At 36.5% G+C, this 20,245-nt stretch overlaps 1 protein-coding gene across 1 annotated transcript; it reads right to left on the bottom strand.

Moving 5' to 3' along the window:
- Positions 1-1,760: 1,760 nt before the first annotated feature.
- Positions 1,761-20,240, bottom strand: LOC149816577 (uncharacterized). The gene is made up of 3 exons (XM_089987419.1): positions 19,172-20,240; positions 18,989-19,068; positions 1,761-2,103 (listed from the first exon to the last, which is right to left on the bottom strand). Exons 1-3 carry the CDS (start codon positions 20,030-20,032, stop codon positions 2,010-2,012), a joined length of 1,035 nt encoding a protein of 344 aa, XP_089843545.1. The 5' UTR covers positions 20,033-20,240; the 3' UTR covers positions 1,761-2,009.
- Positions 20,241-20,245: the final 5 nt, after the last annotated feature.

Raw genomic sequence — 20,245 nt, 5'->3', positions numbered from 1 at the left:
GCTAGACTCATTAGCCCGTTCAAGCCTCAACGTAGTGTACAAGCTTGGCTCATTTAGAGCTCGAGCCGAGCTCCGAGCAAAGCCCGACCCGGCTCAGTTCGTTGTACATCTCTACTGGTGCTTGTGGACATGTATTTTCTTTATTAGTCATTGTGTGCAATATGTTTGCAATCAATTTATTATTACATTCAATCATTCACTAAATTGTTTATATATATATATATATATATATATATATATATATATATATATATGTGTGTGTGTGTGTGTTGATTCTTGTAATTCAATCTTTAAAATGTTATATATGTGTAAAGTAAGTATGAAAGATCACTATTTTGAATAAGTAATTTATCGATTAATTTGTCATATACATATGAAGCAGGTTTTTAGGTTAACTAGTATGTATAACACTTAAGAATTTTTTATAGTTTTTTGATAAATAAAGATGAAATTTATGTCTCAAATTTTATTTGAATTTCAGTTTTTATTTTAATTTTAATTTTAATTTGGAGTTGAATTTCAATTTAGGATTTAAAGCAAGTCAAGCAAGAGTTTGAAATTTTTTGCTTTAAAAGGTTATATGCACAAAGCATACTAGCAAAATAGAGAGAGGATATAAATGTTATCACATGGTGGTCAATATATGGATCATAAACACCTCTTCTCTAGCATCTTGGATTGAGATTGATATCTCAGTCTGCTACATTATCATATTGTGGAAGAAATTATAACAGGTGCCTAAATCCACAACATCAAGAAAAACAAACTCGTGAACAATCATGCAAAGGATTTAGTCTTTGTTCATTCAAATCTTCGATTACTTTCATGAACAAATGAGGAATACAAGTATTATTTTTTAATCTCCCTTAGTTATTTGACTATTTAATAGTTCTTTCATTTAAATAAAAATATATTTGACATTTTTAAATTTTAATTGTAATGCAAACAAGAATCATCCAAATTTTGAAATGTAAACCCAAATAAGTGTGACTTGGAGGAAAAGCAAGATTTCAACAATGCAAACATAGGCTTAGCAGAGTCAATTCTTCCTTCTTACAATGAAATTGACAAAGAAATCATTACCTCATCATTATATACATTATATATGATATACTTTTAGTATATAATTATGCATTGTTTGTTTTGTTTTATTAGTATAATTTGTTTATTTTCTACCTTGCTTTTTTTATTGGTACGCAATATGCTTGACTTGTACTTGGTAGTTAAATTGATTTATTGCACAAATTTATGCATAATGAATTTATGATACAATAATTGTTTTATGATATGATAATTAGTTTTATTTCATTAGTAATGATAACTCATTTAAAACTTTATATATACCCTCCCCACACCCCGCACCCTAAGTTTTTTCGAAGTGAAGTGCAGCATCGCCTGCACTTGCATTAGCACCTATGCCAGTTCATATGTTTTTTTAGAAAAGAAACTCACGTTGAAAATCTAATATCCTTGGTAGTGTCTTCCATGATGAGGGAACTAAATTGTGCCCAGCTTCCAGCTTGCAAAACAGGTGTTTGAAAAATGAACCACCAAAGAGAGAGAGAAGCTTTTCATAAGCCATGACAAAAAGTTAAATGTCAAGGTAATGAAAACCAACAAACTTCCCCCAGCAACATCAATCGGCAAAACATGCCCATGTGCTTTTTTTTCCATCTTAAGCAGACACTGATGCTTACAGTCAGAAATTGCATTTGTGCTGCATAGTAAAACAAAGCATAGCTAACATGAAAACAAAGGCATACACTACCATAATCTTTCTTGATCAAGTGATCTATAAAATTTTGCATCACAAGATTCAAGTACATGGGCAGTGAAGATAATTTGCGTAATTAGCAGCCTCACTATGATCCAACCCAATTCATGTTCAACAGCATTCAAACAATACCTCATGCAAAAATTATCATATCACTACGTGTTTCTGGTCATTGTGGGGAACAAAGTCTTTAAAATACTGAATATGATAACATTAATCCGCACAAATTTGATTTTCAGATTCCGAAGCCAAAAAGAGCACGTATCTTGTGAAAGATAAGATCCCTCCACCCTCTCTCAGTATTCTCAACAACTGTAGCATTTCCATATCTGCATAATGAGCATGCAACAATTAAGTAATCAGAACTTTGAGACAAACAAATGAAATTAAACATGAATTCCATCCAAATCTTTTCCACTCCGCACATCAGCAAAAGACAACTTAAAAAACCCAGATTAAAGTACAAACCATTGCAGCTACTATCGATTCATCTCATCTCAGTCCCATTGAAATGCCATCATAAAAGATTGATGTAAAATAAACGGTGAAGCATTAGTATCGATTGAGATACAAGGAAAAATCCATTGTCCAACTTAAAATAAGAAACGCAAACAAGAAATAAAATAAAATAAAAGACCAAAACATAAATTAGAACCACCGCAATCGAACTAAAACGAATGGGCCACTAAAAGAAACAAAAGCATTTACCTAATGATTGAAGCACAAGAAAACTCACCTGTTAAGGAAAATGTGGATACAGACTAGTCCCACTCTGTGGACCCCGATCCAAACCCAAGTCGGCAAATAGAGACCACGCTGTCTAGGTCTCTTGCAAGTTAAGGAAGAAGCCAAACTGAACAAGAGTCCTTCAGCTGATTACACACCGAAGGTGATAACTCTCGTTGATAAGGCAAATGGAATGAATGTTCCAGAGAGATGGGACACCAACTGCAGGAAGATTCTTATAGATAACAAACTGTTATCTAATGTGAATGATGATAAGAAGAGCAGATGTGCAAATCCTAAGATTAAGGAGATCGAAAATCTCCAAACTCTGTAACAATTGAAACTCTATTAAAGGAGCCTCTCTATCTCAAGTAGAGGTGTAGAAAGATACAGAGGGAAAATACATTTCACCGTGGACGCAGATCCTTCCTGGATCGAACCACGTTAATCTTGCCCATCGTGTGAGTGTGTGATGTGAGATCGCATTTATGGTATCAGCAAGGTTGTAAGTATCGTATTGTTACCTGTATCGGTCGGGCCCAAAGTAAAGCTATATTGTATTGTATCGTAAATTTTTAATAAAAAAATCTAAAAATCCAAAAAAATCAAGAAAAATCAGAAAAAACTTCTTAAAAAATCATCACATGAAACAATGATGAATTGCACAAAATACAATCATAAAATCACATATGAAGCATTTAAGTCTCCATGAGCTGCTATGAACGGCATGCATATCTCATAAAAGAAATGCAAATTGTGAAATAATAAATAACACTAAGCTAACAAGTTATAAGATCCATAACAGCTTAGTTGTCAAAGGCAGTGCCTAGGCCTACCGGCTGGGCAATACAGTTTGGGTGGTGGGGCCCTACCTTTCCACCTAGGCGATAGCCTAGGTCTTTTGAACGACCGTCAACGATTATAAAAGGGGGAAATTTTATTTGCGCTCTCCTCTCTCTCGTTAGGGCACGAAGAAAAATAAGAAGGTACAGGTACTCTCTCTCTCTCTCTCTCTCTCTCTCTCTGGCTTAGTTCAAATTTGATAATTCGAACACATTGTTTGTTATAGTTCTTGTCCTGATGTTTTAATAAATGAATTATCCAATAGTTGATTTGTTGGATGGTGTACTTTCACAGCAGATAATTGGTAGTCAATAATTCATAATTTCTCATTAACATTTTCATTTGTATTTTATTTTATAATTATTTCACTTAAGATAGCATTGACAAAAACCCAAAAATAACAAAAACAACCAAAATCAATGACACATATTGCAATAGAACTTGATGATAAAAATTAAAATTTGCATTTAAATAAATTCAATACAAATCATGTTTTTTAGTAACTAGGCTCTGATAAACACGTCTACAAGTTTACATTAAGCAAAAAAAACTTGCAACTATTATCTTTTTGAAGTGGTGAGGGTTGTTAGAAGGATAAACTGGTTGGGACCCACCAATTCCTCTTCATCTTATTCTTTTGAACATAAAATGATATACACTAACCTCAAAGTTTAAGTTTCAAAACAACTATTGGATAATTCATTTATTAAAACATTAGGACAAAAACTATAACAAACAATGTGTTCGAATTATCGACATTTGTGACTATGGCTTAAATCATATGGTTGTAATGTGTGTCCTACTATGTAATTCTTGACTTCTTTTGATTTCTCTTTTTGTTGTTTAACTTTTAGTGCATGCATTTAGAGCTAATAACGTATGTTGTTCTGAATTCCTGATATGGTCTTGCAATTCTTTCATGTTTTTTATTATCTTTGCTTAAGTTAAAAAAATAATAATAAATTTATTTATTGAAGCATCTTCACATTAATCAAGCACTGACCATTTGTCTTAAGGATTTTGAGTAATCTTCTTGCTCTAATGTGCTCTCTTAAAATTTTATATTATCACCTTTATGGTCATACTATGTTATTCTTAGGCTTCTTTTGATTTCAAACTCGGGCTCGGGCTATGAAATTGATGCTTATTTATTTGTTTCTGAATTTTTTTTATAAAAGCCCAAAAGCATATATTATATATTTATATATATATATGTAATATGTGACAATGTGTGTTTCTGTGAAAGGCTGAATTCATATTTTGCATTTATGTTAATTGTTGCTTATGCTTATTACTTTTAATTTAGCGAATTCACATGTTTTTTTTTAATTCTTATCATTTTTTAAAACAACGATGAAAGTGGCTTTAGCGGGTCCACTCCAAGCTTGACATTTTCACATTTGGAAGATATGCAAAACTTCAAGAGAAAATCAAGTGATCAAGCATGAAAGTGGGACTATATTAAGGATAAACAAGATCTTAATTATGTAACGTGCCTTAAATGTGGAATAACTTATAAACAAGACATATACAGAATAAAGCAACATCTACTAGGGATTGGAAGAAACATGAAGGCTTGTGATGAAACAACTGTAGAAATCAAGCAAATACTTTCTAAGTACATGAAGGAATCAAAGAAGAGAGATAAAAAAATAAGAGAGACAATAAATATATATGAAAGAAGTGAATGTTTGTTTTCAGCTTTCGATTCAAGCGAAGGACATGTTGCAGTTTCGCAGATAGAGGGGCAACTGAATAGTACATTCGGCTTAAGACCATTACAGGCAAAAAGACCTATAGATTTGTACTTCCGAAGTGACCCAGCAGAGAAAAGAAGGCAAGCAAACAAACAAACCACGTTAGAGAATCGCTTCCAAAAAAAGAAATGAAAACAATGTGTGAGTACATTAGTAGGTGGTTTTATGACGGTGGAATACATTTTAATACAACAAAATTGCTTTTATTTTACAGTATAATTGAAGCTAAAGGCCAATTTGAACTAGGGATGAAGCCTCCATCATATCACGAGTTGTGAGAACCACTTTTGAATAAAGAAATGAATAAAACAAAGGAGTTATTGGACCAATATGAAGTGCATTGGTCCAAATATGGATGCAACATAATGTTAGATGGCTGGATTGATACAAAAAGGCGTACACTTATTAATTTTTTGGTTAATTGTCCTTTGGGAACAATGTTTTTGAAATAGGTTGATGCAACAAATGAAGTAAAAGATGCAAATTTGCTATATGCACTGTTGAATGATATTGTTAAAGAAGTTGAGGAGGAGAATGTGGTTCAAGTTGTTACCAATAATGCCACCAACTAAGTCAAAGCGAGTAAGTTGTTGATGGATAAGAGAAGGCATTTATTTTTAACTCCGTGTGTTGCACATTGTATAGATTTGATGTTGGAAGATATAAGAGAACTAAAAGAATTGAAGAACATTTTTTAAAAAGCAAGGCAATTGGTAGTATTCATATATATAAACATATTCAATTGTTAAGTATGATGAGAGCACACACACAAAGGGACTTACATATGCCTCTAGTGACGAGATTTGCTACTAAACTTTTTACTTTAAAAAGCAGATATAATTACAAAAAAGGCCTAAGGTCCGTGTTTATTGAAGATGATTGGGCAAAAAGTAGTTTCTCAAAAACGTCAGTCGGTAAGAGATGTGAAAGCATGAATTTGAGTTCAAAATTTTAGAAGGGAGTGACTCATGTCCGAAAACAATGGTCCCTTTGATTGATGTGCTTTCATTGGTTGATAGCGATGAAAAGCTTGTTATGAGTTACATCTACGAGAAAATGGACCGTGCAAAGGAATAAATCAAGGTATAAGTTAATTTTTTTGTATTCTACCAATTGTAAATTTTATTTTTAAATTAACTTAGCTTTTATAATGATTATTTTTAATTATTTTACTTAATAGATAAATTTGTGCATTGATGGAGAAAGATATGGCCATATTCGAGAGATAATCGATAAAAAATTAAGTGATCAATGGTACAAACTTTTGCATGTGGCAGGCTTATATTTGAATCTAGTCATATATATTATGAGTATGAAAATATCGAGTCCAATGAAAAGATAAAGAACGACTTTTATGATTGCATCAACCGTCTTGTTCGAAGCGAAGTGGATCGAGATGCACAGCAAACCAACTCATAAGATATAAAACTGTTAATAGGCCTTTCGAGATGGACTTGACAAAGAAAAATAGAAAAGTGCAAATACCAGGTAAGATTAAATTTCATATACCTTGCTTTACATTATTTTTATAACTTATATATTTTATTTACATCTAATTTGGTTTTTTTAGTAGATTAATAGATTTCTTTTGCCATTGGTTGTCCCCAGCTCCAGACCTTTGTTGTTTGAGTCTTAGGCCTCACATGCAGTGCATCTAGTAGTGAACATAACTGGAGTACTTTTAAAGTGGTAAATTATTACTTACTACTAATTAGTAATTACTAAATAGTATTTGTGAGTTTGTATATATTTAAACTTTATATGTTTTTTTCTTTGCAGATTCATACAAAGAAAATAAACCAACTTTTGCACAAGAAGTTGAATGATTTGGTTTTTGTGCAATATAATTAGAGATTGAAGCGAGGGTATGAGGAGCGAACGAACAAAGGAGATCTCGACCCCATCATCTTAAGAGAAATCGATGATAACGATTTGTGACCAAGTGAAGATGAGGCAATCTTCGAAGATAACATGTCACTTACATGCGATCTTATTGATAAGACATTTGAAGCATCAAGGCATAGGGTCGGGGCAAGAACGCCTACTACTAAAGACCTAAGAAAGAAAATGTCTAACAAAGGAAAGAAGGTGGTGAGCGTGGAAAAAGAAGAAGAAACTAACTCTGCAGATAAAACTGAAGAAGAAGAGCAATATATCGTTGAAGATTATTCAGATGATGATGATGATGATGGACTTTCAAATTCATCGTCTAAGAATTAAATTCAAGTTATTATTATAAACTTATTGGGGTTCTTTGACTATTTTAGACTTGAATACACTTAAAGTTAGTTATGTTGCGTGTGTAGATTTGTTGAATATTTGTATGCATATATTTTTATTTGGTGATTAATTGGTTATGTTTTAATTTTTTGTATAGGTTATCAGTTGCAGGGTTTGTTTATTCAATTGTTTTTTGTTTTATTTTTTAACATAGTTATCAGATACATTGCTTTATATCTTTGTAGTGATTAGATTTATTAATTTATTTTCTAAGACGTCAATGGAGGGTGGAAGTCTTAAAGGATGCCTCACAAGGGATCCTTTATTGAAATATTGTACACCAGTTGACTTAGAGATGTCTCTCAAAGGAATAGTAAAGTGTAACTTTAGTGATTTTATAATGCATGGAGGATTGTATATATTTAAATGTCATGTTGTGGGGCATATCAATTCCACTGTGAAATTATGTATACAACATTTATTTGAATATTCGTGTTCAGCTTCTTACTAGTCTTAGAGAATGATGAGAGAAAGGCACAAGTACATATAACATTTGTGGGACAAAAATTGCTCAAGTTGGTCCCTGATTTATTAGATAAAGATGACCCGCCATCATTATCTCATAAACGAAGAAAACCGTTGAAATAAAGTTTGCTACTGAAGAATGAAGATAATACAATTAACAACACAATACATTTAATTATACATAGAGTTCAGAAACATGTCTATATATAAAAGTCATTTTCATTCTTCAATTGCAAACTTTAATTTAACGATTTCTTTCGTTTATTGCATCGTTTAGTAGTTTGAAATAATCATGGCAGATCATCTTCATCTTTTGAATCAGAGACCACCTCTAGCAACTTTTGTCCCACAAATGTTGTATGTACTTGTGTATTTCTCTCATCTTCTCTAAGACTAGTAAAAAGTTCAACACGAATATCCGAATAAATGCTATGTGTACATAATTTAACAGTTGAGTTGATATGCCCCATCACATGACATTTAAATCTATACAATCCTCCATGCATTATAAAATCACAAAAGTTTACACTTCACTATTCCTTTGAGAGGCATCTCCAAGTCAACTAATGTACAATACTTCAATAAAGGATCCCTTGAAAGGCATCCTCCAAGACCTCCACCCTCTATCGACCTCCTAAAACACAAATTAATAAATCTAATTACTATAAAGATGTAAAATAATGTAACTGATAATCATGTTAAAAAATGAAACAAAGAACAATTGACCAAACAAACCATGCAACAGATAATCTACACAAAAAATTAAAACATAACCAATTAATCACTAAACAAAAATATAGGCATTCAGATATTCAACAAATCTACACACAAATAACATAACTAACTTTAAGTATATTCAAGTCTAAAATAGTCAAAGAACCCTAATAAGTTTATAATAATTTTACAATAACAACTTGAATTTAATCCTCAGATGATGAACTTGAAAGTCCAACATCATCATCTGAATAATTTTCAATGATATATTGCTCTTCTACTTTAGTTTCATCTGCAGAGTTAGTTTCTTCATCTTATTCTTCCACGCTCACCACCTTTTTTCCTTTGTCAGACATTTACTTTATTAGGTCTTTAGTAGCAGGCGTTCTTGCCCCGCCTTATGCTTTGACGCTCTGGATGCTATGTCACAGGAACTCAGCAAAACCGGTGCCGCACACGCGTCGACGCGAGGCGGGTGCGGCACCGGGTGCGGTCAACACGACCCTGGGTGTGGTCAACGCACCCAGGGTCATTTTCATCCACTTTTCAACGTTAAAAAAAATACACGATAAAAAGGAGGATTAGGGCGATTTTTTTTTTGCCCTAATCTCTCCTCTCCTGTTCAGCTCGAGCTCTCTCCTACTGACGCCACCTCCTAGGCTTCTCCTCTCCTTTCGCAGGTACGTACCCTCTCTCGCTCTCTTCTTGTGTCGGCAGGGGAGGGGTCGAGCCCCCCCCCCCCCCCCCCCCCTTCCCTTGTCACTCTCTTGTTGGGTCGGCAGGGAAGGGGCCGAGCCCCCCCCCCCCCCTCTCGCTCTCTTGTTGGGTCGGCAGGGGAGGGGCTGAGCCCCCCCTGCTCCCTCTGTTTTCGGCAGGGGAGAGTCGCGCCCCTCCCTGTTTTCGGCAGGGGAGGGGCCGAGCCCCCCTCCCCTGCTCCCTCTGTTTTCGGCAGGAGAGGGGCTGAGCCCCTCACTATTTTTGGCAGGGGAGGGGTCGAGCCCCCCCCCCTATCGCTGTCTTGTTGGGTCGACAGGGGAGCCCCTCCCCCCTCTCGCTCTCTTGTTGGGTCGGCAGGGGAGGGGTTGAGCCCCCCCTGCTCCCTCTGTTTTCGGCAGGGGAGGGGGTCGAGCCCCCGTCCCTGCTCCCTCTTATTTCAGGGGAAGGGTTGAGTCCCTCCCTGGTTTTGGCAGGGGAGGGGCAGATCCCCCCTCCTTGCTCTTGATTATATATATATATTTTATATCAAGATAATGTCTGTATAATTGATTTGAAATTTTGAATGTATTTTTTTTTATGTTTTTAGGATAAAAATGACGAATAAAAGAAAAAGACTTGCGTCATCCCCATCCCAACATGTGAGTTCTACTGCTAGTTTTGCTAATAGTTGTAGTGGGATTGATGATGTGGGGTCACTATGGGTACATGTAGATAAACTTGCAAAATCTAGAGAAGGAGGTGGTGGAAACAAGAGATTTCGATGCAAGCTCTGCGAAAGAGATTTTGTTGGGTCTTACACAAGAGTGAAGGCTCATTTGTTGAAGATACCAGGACATGGCATTTCAGCTTACAGAAAAGTTGATGAGGCAATGCGAAGACAATACAAGAAAATACAAGAAGAATATGAGAAGAGAAAGGCAATGGTCGATTCTTCTGCAGTTAGTGTGTCATTTGCAAGCCACAAAGAAGATGCTGGAAAAAAAAAAGTCAATGTAGGAAGTAGAGGAACGATACCAACAACATTTAATACATATGAGAGAGAAGAATTGGATAGAAAAGTTGGGAGGTATTTTTATTCTAGTTTACTCTCATTTAATGCTGCTAGAAATCCTTATTAGAAGGGTTTAGTAACATCACTGGAAAATTGTAATTTGAGTGGCTATGTGCCTCACTTCTTGCAGAAGGGAGAGCAAATGTGGAGAGGTTGCTGGAGGTTAAAAAATATTCATGGGAGCAAAATGAAGTTTCTATTGTGTCTGATGGATGGACAGATATTCAAAGGCGTCCACTGATCAATTTCATTGTTTGTTCGCTTAGTGGCCAAATATTCTTAAAAGCAGTTGATGCATCTAGGAAATATAAAAATGCAGAGTATTTGAAGGGATTGTTTATAGAAGTCATAAAAGAAGTGGGTGATCTGGTACAAATCATTACAGACAATGCACCAGTTTGTAAAAATACAGCGTTGAGTTTGAAGAATGAGTACCCTCGTATTTTTTGGACTCTCTGTGTAGCACACAGCTTAAATCTGGCCCTAAAAAGCATCTGCAACCCCAAAGAAGAAGAAAATTCACAAGCATATGCTTTATGTTCATGGATTGAAGATTTAAAAAGAAATGTCAAAAGCATTAGAAATTTTATTGTTAACCACCATCGTGCTAATGCTATATTTAATAGGCATTCTGACCTGAAATTGTTAAAGGTCGCTGAAACAAGTTTTGTGTCCGTCATTGTGATGGTGAAGATGATTAAAAGAGTGAAGAATGCTTTGATTAACATGGTGACTGATGAAAATTAGACATTCTATCGTGTTGATGATGATATCAAGGCTCAAGAAATTAAAAAATTCATTCTTGATGGTGAGTTTTGGGACAGAGTGGTATACTTCCTTCAATTTACGCAACCTATTTGGGAAATGTTAAGAGAAGTTGATAAGGATGAGCCTATGCTTCACAGAGTTTATGAAATGTGAGATAATATGATTGAAAAAATACAAGTTATAGTTTTCAAGCATGAAGAAAAAATCCTGCATTGGATGATTCAGAATTTTTTAATCATATTCATTCAATTTTAGTTAGAAGAAGTGATAAGAGCAACATTCATTTGCATTACATGACACATTCTCTTAATCCAAAATATTATGCAAATAAGTGGCGGGCTGGTGGTATTGGTCGTGTCCCTCCAAATTTAGACCCCTGACATAGAAATATGTGTATCACAAGACTTTTTCCGAAAGCATATCTTCTACATCAAGTCACACAAAAGTTTGGAAAATTTTCATCTTCGAGATTATATGGACCGGCATTATTCGCGAGAGAAGAGAATAATATAGATCTTATCACATGGTGGTCAACATTTATATCAGAAACACCTCTTCTCCAACGTCTTGCATTAAGATTGCTATCGCAATTTGCTAGTTCATCTTGTTGTGAAGAAATTGGAGCACATATTCTCAAATCCACAACATGAAGAGAAACAAACTCACCAGCAAGCGTGCGGAGGATTTAGTATATGTTCATTCAAATCTTCGATTACTTTCGCGAACCAATGATGAATACAGGTAGTAATTTGCTCTCTTAGTTATTTGATTATTTCTTAGTTTTTCATTTAAATATACTTGTATTGTATTTAACATTTTCAAATTGGGTTTGTAACGCAGACAAGGAACATCCAAATTTTGGGATGTAAACCCAGAAGAGTGTGACTTTGAGAGAGAGCATGATTTCAACATAACAAACATGGATTTAGCTGAGTCCAGTATTCCTTTTAATGATGAATTTGATGATGAAGAAGAAAATTATTAAGATCAATTACTTCATCAGGATATACTTTGGTATGTAATTTAGTTTTTTTCTACTTTACTTATTTGATTGATATTTAGGTTGATTTATGTAATTGCTTTACTTATTTTATTGATATTTAGGTTAATATATTGCATGAATGATATTATGACAATGTTAATTGTTAAATGTTAATTGTTAAAACTTCAAAATTATATATATATATATATATAAATTTTTTTTACGTTTTTGCCCCTGTCACACCCATGTGACATAGTCTGGATGCCTAATCAACAAAATCTCATGTAAGTGACATGTTATCTTCGAAGATTGCTTCATCTTCACTTGGTCACAAATCATTATCATCGACTTCTCTTAAGACGATGGGGTTGAGATCTCATTTGTTCATTTGTTCCTCATACCTTCGCTTCAATCTCCAATTATATTGGACAAAAACCAAATCATTCAACTTCTTGTGCAAAATTTGATTTATTTTCTTTGTATGAATCTGCAAAAAAAAAATAGATAAAGTTCAAATATATACAAACTGACAAATATTATTTAGTAATTATTAATTAGTAGTAAGTAATATTTTACCGCTTTAAAAGTACTTCAGTTACGTTCGCAACTAGACGCACTGCATGTGAGGCCTAAGACTCGAACAGCAAAGGTCTAGAGCTGTGGACAACCAATGGCAAAAGAAATCTATCAATCCACTAAAAAAATCAAATTAGATGTAAATAAAATATATAAGTTATAAAAATAATGTAAAGCAAGGTATATAAAATTTAATCTTCTTACCTGGTTTTTGTACTTTTTTTTTTCTTTGCTAAGTCTATCCCGAAAGGCCCACCAGCAGTTCTATATCTTATAAGTTGGTCTAATAGTACATCTCGATCCACTTCGCTTCGAACAAGACGATTGATGCAATCATATAAGTCATTCTTTATCTCCTCATTGGACTCGATATTTTCATACTCAGATTTAAATGTTACATGCAAAGGTTTGTGCAATTGATTGATTTATCTTTTATCGATTATCTCCCAAACAGGGTCATATCCTTCTCAATCATTACACAAATTTACCTATTAAGTGAAATAATTAAAAATAATCTTTATAAAAGCTAAGTTAAAATTTAAAAACAAAATTTACAATTAATAGAATTAAAAAAAATAACTTATACCTTGATTTGTTTCTTTGCATGGTCTATTTTCTCGTAAATGTAACTCATAGCAAGTTTTTCATGGTTATCAACCAATCGAAGCACATCAATCAAAGGGGTTATTGTTTTCAGAGCACGACTCACTCCCTTCTAAAAGTTTGAACTCAAAATCATGGCTTCACATTTTTGAGAAACTACTTTTTGCTCAATCATTTCTAATAAATATGAACCTTAGGCCTTTTGCAATTATATATGCTTTTTAGAGTAAAAAATCTAATAGCAAATCTTGTCACTACAGGCCTACGTAAGTCCATTTGTGTTCTCATCATAGTCATACTCAATAATTGAATACGTTTATACATGAATACTACTAATTTCCTTGCTTTTCTAAAAAATGTTATTCAACTCTTTCAGTTTTCCTATATCTTCCGACATCAAATCTATACAATGTGCAGCAAAAGGAGTTAAAAATAAATATCTTCTCTTATCCAACAACAACTTACCCGCTTTGACGTAGTTGGAGGCATTATCGGTAACAACTTGAACCACATTCTCCTCACCAACTTCTTCAAAATATCATTCAACAATGCAGAAAGCAAATTTGCATATTTTACTTCATTTGATGCATCAACCGATTTCAAAAACATTGTTCTCAAAGAACAATTAACCAAAAAATTAATAAGACCTTTTGTATCAGTCCAGTCACCTGACATTATGTTGCATCCATATTTGGACCAATGCACTTCGTATTGGTCCAAGAACTCCTTTGTTTTCTTCATTTCTTTATTCAAAAGCAGTTCTCGCAGCTAGTGGTACGATGGAGGAGTTATCCCTAGTCCAAATTGACCTATAACTTCAATCATACTGTAAAATAAAGGCAATTTTATTGCATTAAAAGGCATTTTACCATCATAAAACCATCTATTAATCTACTCACACATTGTTTCCCTTTCTTCCTTTTTGAAGTGATTCTCTAACGTGGTTTGTTTGATTGTCTTTCTTTCTCTGCTAGATCACTTCGGACGTACAAATTCATAAGTCATTTTGCTTGTGATGGTCTCAAGCTGAATGTACTACTTGGTTGCCCCTCTATCTGCGAAACTGCAGCATGTTCTTCGCCAGAATTGAAAGGTGAGAACAAACTTTCACTTCTTTCATATATATTAATTGGCTCTCTTATTTTTTTCATATCTCTTCTTTAATTCTTCCATGTATTTAAAAAGTACTTGCTTGATTTATGCACTTGTTTTCTCACAAACTTTCATGTTTCTTCAATTCCCAAGTAGATGTTTTATTCTGTATATGCCTTCTTTATAAGTTATTTTACATTTAAGGCACGTTACTGAATTCGGATTTTGTTTATCCTTAATATAGGCTTACTCCCATGTTGAATCACCTGATTCTCGCTTGAAGTTCTGTATATCTTCCAAATTTGAAAATGTTGAACTTAGAAGGGACATGCTAGCACTTGCAAAAGAAGTCGCTTCCATCATTGTTCTAAAAAATGATAAGAATATAAAAAAAAGGAACATGTAAATTTGCAAAATGAAAAGAAGCATAAGCAACAATTAACATAAACGCAAAATATGAATTCAGCCTTTCACATAAAGACATTGTCACATATTACATATATATAAATATATAATAGATTATATAATAAGTAACAGTTTAAACATGTCGTTGGGCTTTTATAAAAAAAATTACAGAAACAAATAAATAAGCATCAATTTCATAGCCCGAGCTCGAGCCCAAGCCCAAGATCAAAAAGCCTAAGAATAACATAGTATGACTTTAAAGGTGATAATATAAAATTTCAAGAGAACACATTAGAGCAAGAAGCTTACTCAAAATCCTTAAGATAGATGGTCAGTACTTGATGAATGTGAAGATGTGTCAATCAATAAATTTATTATTGTTTTTTTTTAACTTACTCAAGCAAAGATAATAAAAAACATGGAAGAATTGCAAGACTATATCAAGAACTCAGAACAACATACGTTATTAGTTCTAAATGCATGCACTAAAAGTTGAACAACAATACGAGAAATCAAAAGAAGCCAAGAATTACATAGTATGACAACCATAGTCACAAATATCGATAATTCGAACAAATTGTTTGTTATAGCTCTTGTCCTGATGTTTTAATAAATGAACTATCCAATAGTTGATTTGAAACTTAAACTTTGAGGTTAGTGTATATCATTTTATGTTCAAAAGAATAAGATGAGGAATTGGTGGGTCCCAACTAGTTTATCCTTCTAATAGCCCTCACCACTTCAAAAAGATAGTAGTTGCAGCTTTTTTTGCTTAATGTACACTTGTAGATGTGTTTATCAGAGCCTAGTTACTAAAAAAACATGATTTGGATTGAACTTATTTAAATACAAATTTGAATTTTTATCATCAAGTTCTATTGCAATATGTGTCATTGATTTTGGTTGTTCTTGTTATTTTTGGGTTTTTGTCAATGCAATCTTAAGTGAAATAATCATAAAATAAAATATAAATGAAAACATTCATGAGAAATTCTGAATTATTGAAAACCAGTGAAAATATGTCGTCCAACAAATCGACTATTGGATAATTCATTTATTAAAACATCAGGACAACTATAACAAACAATGTGTTCGAATTATCAAATTTGAACTGATACCGAGCTCGAGCTCACGAGAGAGACCGAGCCCAAGCCCGAGAGTGGAGAGAGCTCGAGCCCGAGACCGAGAGAGAGAGAGAGAGACCGAGCCCGAACAAGAAAGAGAAAGAGAGAGAGAGACACAGAGTCCGAGAGAGAGAGGGGTACCTTCTTCTTCTTCTTCTTCTTCTTCTTCTTCTTCTTCTTCTTCTTCTTCTTCTTCTTCTTCTTCTTCTTCTTCTTCTTTGTGCCCTAACGAGAGAGAGGAGAGCGCAAATAAAAGAGAGAAAAGGGACCCCTTTTATAGTCGTTGACGGTCAATGGCTTAAACAAAAGACCTAGGCAGTGCCTAGGCAGAAAAATAGGGCCCCACCGCCCAAACTGTATCACCCAGAAGGTTGAGGTTGTGCCTAGGCCGCCTAGGTGCCGCCTTTGACAAGTAAGCTTACTGCAATATACCTTATCAATAGACTCGCATCCAGTGTACACAAAAAGTCTCCCTTTCATATTTTGTTTCATATCATCCTTGATTATAAGTTTTCCAAAATTTTGGATGTGCCTATTATCCAAGTCTTCATCCCTGTAATCGTCATAAATTGCAATTTCAAAATGTGTTTTTCTAGGCTATAGCAGCCAACACAAAGGATATGTTTGTCTTAACCCCATGACTGAGAAAATCATTATCAATAGGAATATGAAGTTTGATGGACAAGTTTTTCCTATAAAACTTTTTTGGGTTTGCCTGTGTCCTCTTCTCCTTCACCTGCCCCACCCGACCTATATTTATCACCTTATCAACCTCCCTACCATAGCTTGCTCACTTGCCCCGCCCATGGTTGAATCTGCACCACCCGACCTGCCTCTGGTTGAACCCACCCCACCCGACCCGACCCGCCTTGGTCAATCCCCCACTCTCAATCGGTCCTATGATAAACTCAGCCACCTCCTTGCCCCAAGATAACACTCTGGCCTCCTCTCCTTCCCCTTCACCACCCCCAGCCTTGCCCGCTCTTCACTCGCACCCTATGGTCACTAGATCCCAGACTGACTCCTTGAAACCTAAGACTTACTTGGCCACCCAATACCCTATATCCACTCTTTTCCTCACTGAGCTTACCCAGGAAGGTGAACCCACATGTTTTTCCCAAGCCTAGGAAGTTAGTCACCGGCATCAAGTTATGGCAGACGAGTTCACTGCTTTATTACAAAACGGGACATAGATGCAATAGGGTGCAAATGGATTTTTAAGATTAAATGTTGTGTTGATGGCACCCTGGAACGCTATAAGGCCTGTTTAGTGGCCAAAGGCTATAATCAAGAATAAGGCATTGCCTATTTTGAGACCTTCAATCCGGTGGTTAAACCTCCAACAGTTAGGTCTATCCTTGCTATTGCCTCTTCTCTTGGATGGTCCATACGGCAATTTGATGTTCATAATGCCTTTTTCATGAAATTCTCTCAGAAGAAGTCTACATGACCCAACCACAGGGCTTTTTTGAAACTCGTTATCCTCATCATGTGTGCCAATTACATAAGGCTCTTTATGGCCTTAAACAGGCTCCCCGAGCTTGGTACCAAGGGCTAAATTCTTTCCTTTTCAGTATTGGTTTTATGACCTCTCGGGTTGATACCTCTTTGTTTGTTCTACACAAAGATTGTTTTGTTTATATTCTCATTTATGTGGATTATATTATTATCACTAGCAGCTCTACAAGTTACTTAACTCATATCATAGCGAGATTGGAGGACGGGTTTGCTCTCAAAGATTTGGGTCCCCTACATTATTTTTTGGGTATTGAATCTACTGTTATATCTCCACCAACATGACTGGCGCCAAACCAGTCACAACACCTAATGGCCTCTACCAAACTATTTATTCATGATGAGGATCAACAGGCTGATCCTACCCAATATCGTCAAGTTGTGGGTGCCTTGCAGTACCTCACCCTGACCAGATCTAACTGAGCCTTTGTGGTCAACAAGGTTTGTCAGTTCATTCACCAGCCGACTATTGTACATTGGGCTGCTGTAAAGAGGATCCTGCGATACATCAAGCATACGCTACACTATGGTATTCTCCTCCCTAAGTGCCCCGATTTCCAGATTTCTGCTTTCTCCGATGCAAACTGGGCAAGTAGTGTTGATAATCATAAGTCCACAAGGGGTTTAGCAGTCTTTCTAGGACGTTCACTCATATCTTGGTCGTCCAGGAAACAGTGCATCGTCACCCAGTCTAGCACAGAAGTAGAATATCGGTCCCTCTCCAATACTGCTGAGGTCCTTTGGCTAAAATACCTTCACAGAGCCAGCTTAAATCCTCTGACACTATGGTGTGACAACATCGGTGCATCATATTTATCTGCCAATCCAGTATTTCACAATCGTACCAAACACATTGATATTAATGTTCATCATGTGGCCAAGCGCCATCTTCTTGTGAAGTAGATCTCCTCTGCTGATCAACTAGCCAATGTTATGACTAAGCCACTCTCCTCGTCCAGATTTTCTCTACTTCCAGACAAGCTCAACACCCTCCCTAGGCAGTTGAGCTTGAAAGGGGCTGTTAAGAAAAATGTGGATCCAGACCAGACCCACTCTGTGGATCCCGATCCATACTCAAGTCTGCAAATAGAGACCACGCTATCTAGGTCTCTTGAAGTTAAGGAAGAAGCCAAACTGAACAGTCCTTCAACTGATTACACACCGAAGGAGATAACTCTCGTTGATAAGGCAAATGGAATGAATGTTCCAGAGAGATGGGACGCCAACTGCAGGAAGACTCTTATAGATAACAAACTTTATCTAATGTGAATGATGATAAGAAGAGCAGATGTGCAAATCCTAAGATTAAGGACATTGAAAATCTCCAAACTCTGTAACATTTGACACTCTATTAAAGGAACCTATCTTATCTCAAGTAGACATGTAGAAAGATAGAGAAAGACAATACATTTCACCGTGGACGTAGATCCTTCCTGGATAGAACCACGTTAACCTTGCCCATCGTGTGTGAGTGTGTGTGTGTGTGTGTGTGTGTGTGTGTGTGTGTGTGTGTGTGTGACGTGAGATCGCTTTTCAAGCCAAATAAAATAATATCAAGAGGAAGAAGCAGAAACGATAAAAGAAAAAATGGGTGACCTGTCTTCCTCGGGGACGTCAGTCTGGACAAGCTTAATGGTCGTTAAACCAGGCTGTGGCTCTTCAAATGTCAATCTCACCTAAAACACGCAAAGAAAGAAAACAAAACCATCAGAATTCAAAAAAAAAGCAATGGAAAAGCATAACGACGAATGAATGTCGAGCAACGCCAAGCCTTCGTACCGTAGAGTACAGACCATCGGCCCAACTACCAAACCTCCATTTCTGAACAATGCTTTTCCCCTCCTGCAACTCCACGTTAACTCCCGTGATCGAGCCGTCGAACAACGAGAATTCGCCTCCCACCTCCCTACTGATCCTCGCGTTGCTCTGCGTGAACCCCTTCCATCTGTTCTCGTCCATCAGTATCTCGTACACAGCCTTCGCTCTGCAGTTGAAGCTCTCGCTCAAGCTAATCGTCCCGAACCCTTCCTTCTTAGATGCCTGCTTCTTCTCTCCGGTTTCCTCCGCCGGCTTCGCTGCTGCGGTCGGTACCCTGGACTTCACCGCCATCGACTTCAGCTCGAGCTCATCCTTCGCCGGCCCGCCAGCGCTCATCCCGTTCACATACTGCCTCACCTTTTCCAGCAAGATGGGCTTGCCGGCGGCGACGAACGCCTCCTTGATCCGCATACCGATCTGGCCCTCGTCCTTTATGCTGATCTTGACCTCCGGATCCTCGTCGGCGTTCTCGTCGGCGATGTAGGGGAAATCGACGAGGCCGTCGACCTTGAGCAGGGTGTTGCCATCGGAGTCCTTGGCCTCGCCCTCCCAGGAGAGCTGGACGGAGATCTCGTAGCCCGGAATGATCTTTCCCTTGCGGATGTTAACGTAGGCCTCGCCTTCCACCTTCTCGACCTTCTTGGTCCGGATCCAGAGATTGCCCCCGCCGGTGAGGATGGGGATGCCTTCGAGAAGCATCGAGAGGAGGCTCCTGGACCAGTCCATGCAGTCCTTCTCCGCCCAGTGCCAGTTGTGGACGTTCTGGCCGTCGGCGCGCTCCTCCACGATCCACCTCTTGTCCCCCTCACCGTACTTGGCCATTTTTTGTCGTCCGACGGAAGCGTCTCGGGTGAGAAAGAGAGACAGACGAGCAGAAACGAGAATGGATTGCAGGGATTTAGGGCTTACGAAGAAAAGGAAAAAGGCTGGGCTGAGAATGAAAGTTCGCGAAGAAGAGCGGCCGAACAGGTGAGAGAATAAAATACGACGGAAAGCGTTTCTTCTGGATCCCTTCCCTTCCGCCCACGAAGACTC

This window comes from Nuphar pumila, chromosome 14 (assembly GCF_984573655.1).
Source record: "Nuphar pumila chromosome 14, dmNupPumi1.hap1.1, whole genome shotgun sequence".
Classification (NCBI taxonomy): domain Eukaryota; kingdom Viridiplantae; phylum Streptophyta; class Magnoliopsida; order Nymphaeales; family Nymphaeaceae; genus Nuphar; species Nuphar pumila.
The sequence above is the reverse complement of the archived record's forward strand: the minus strand, read 5'-3'. Positions and strand labels throughout refer to the sequence as shown.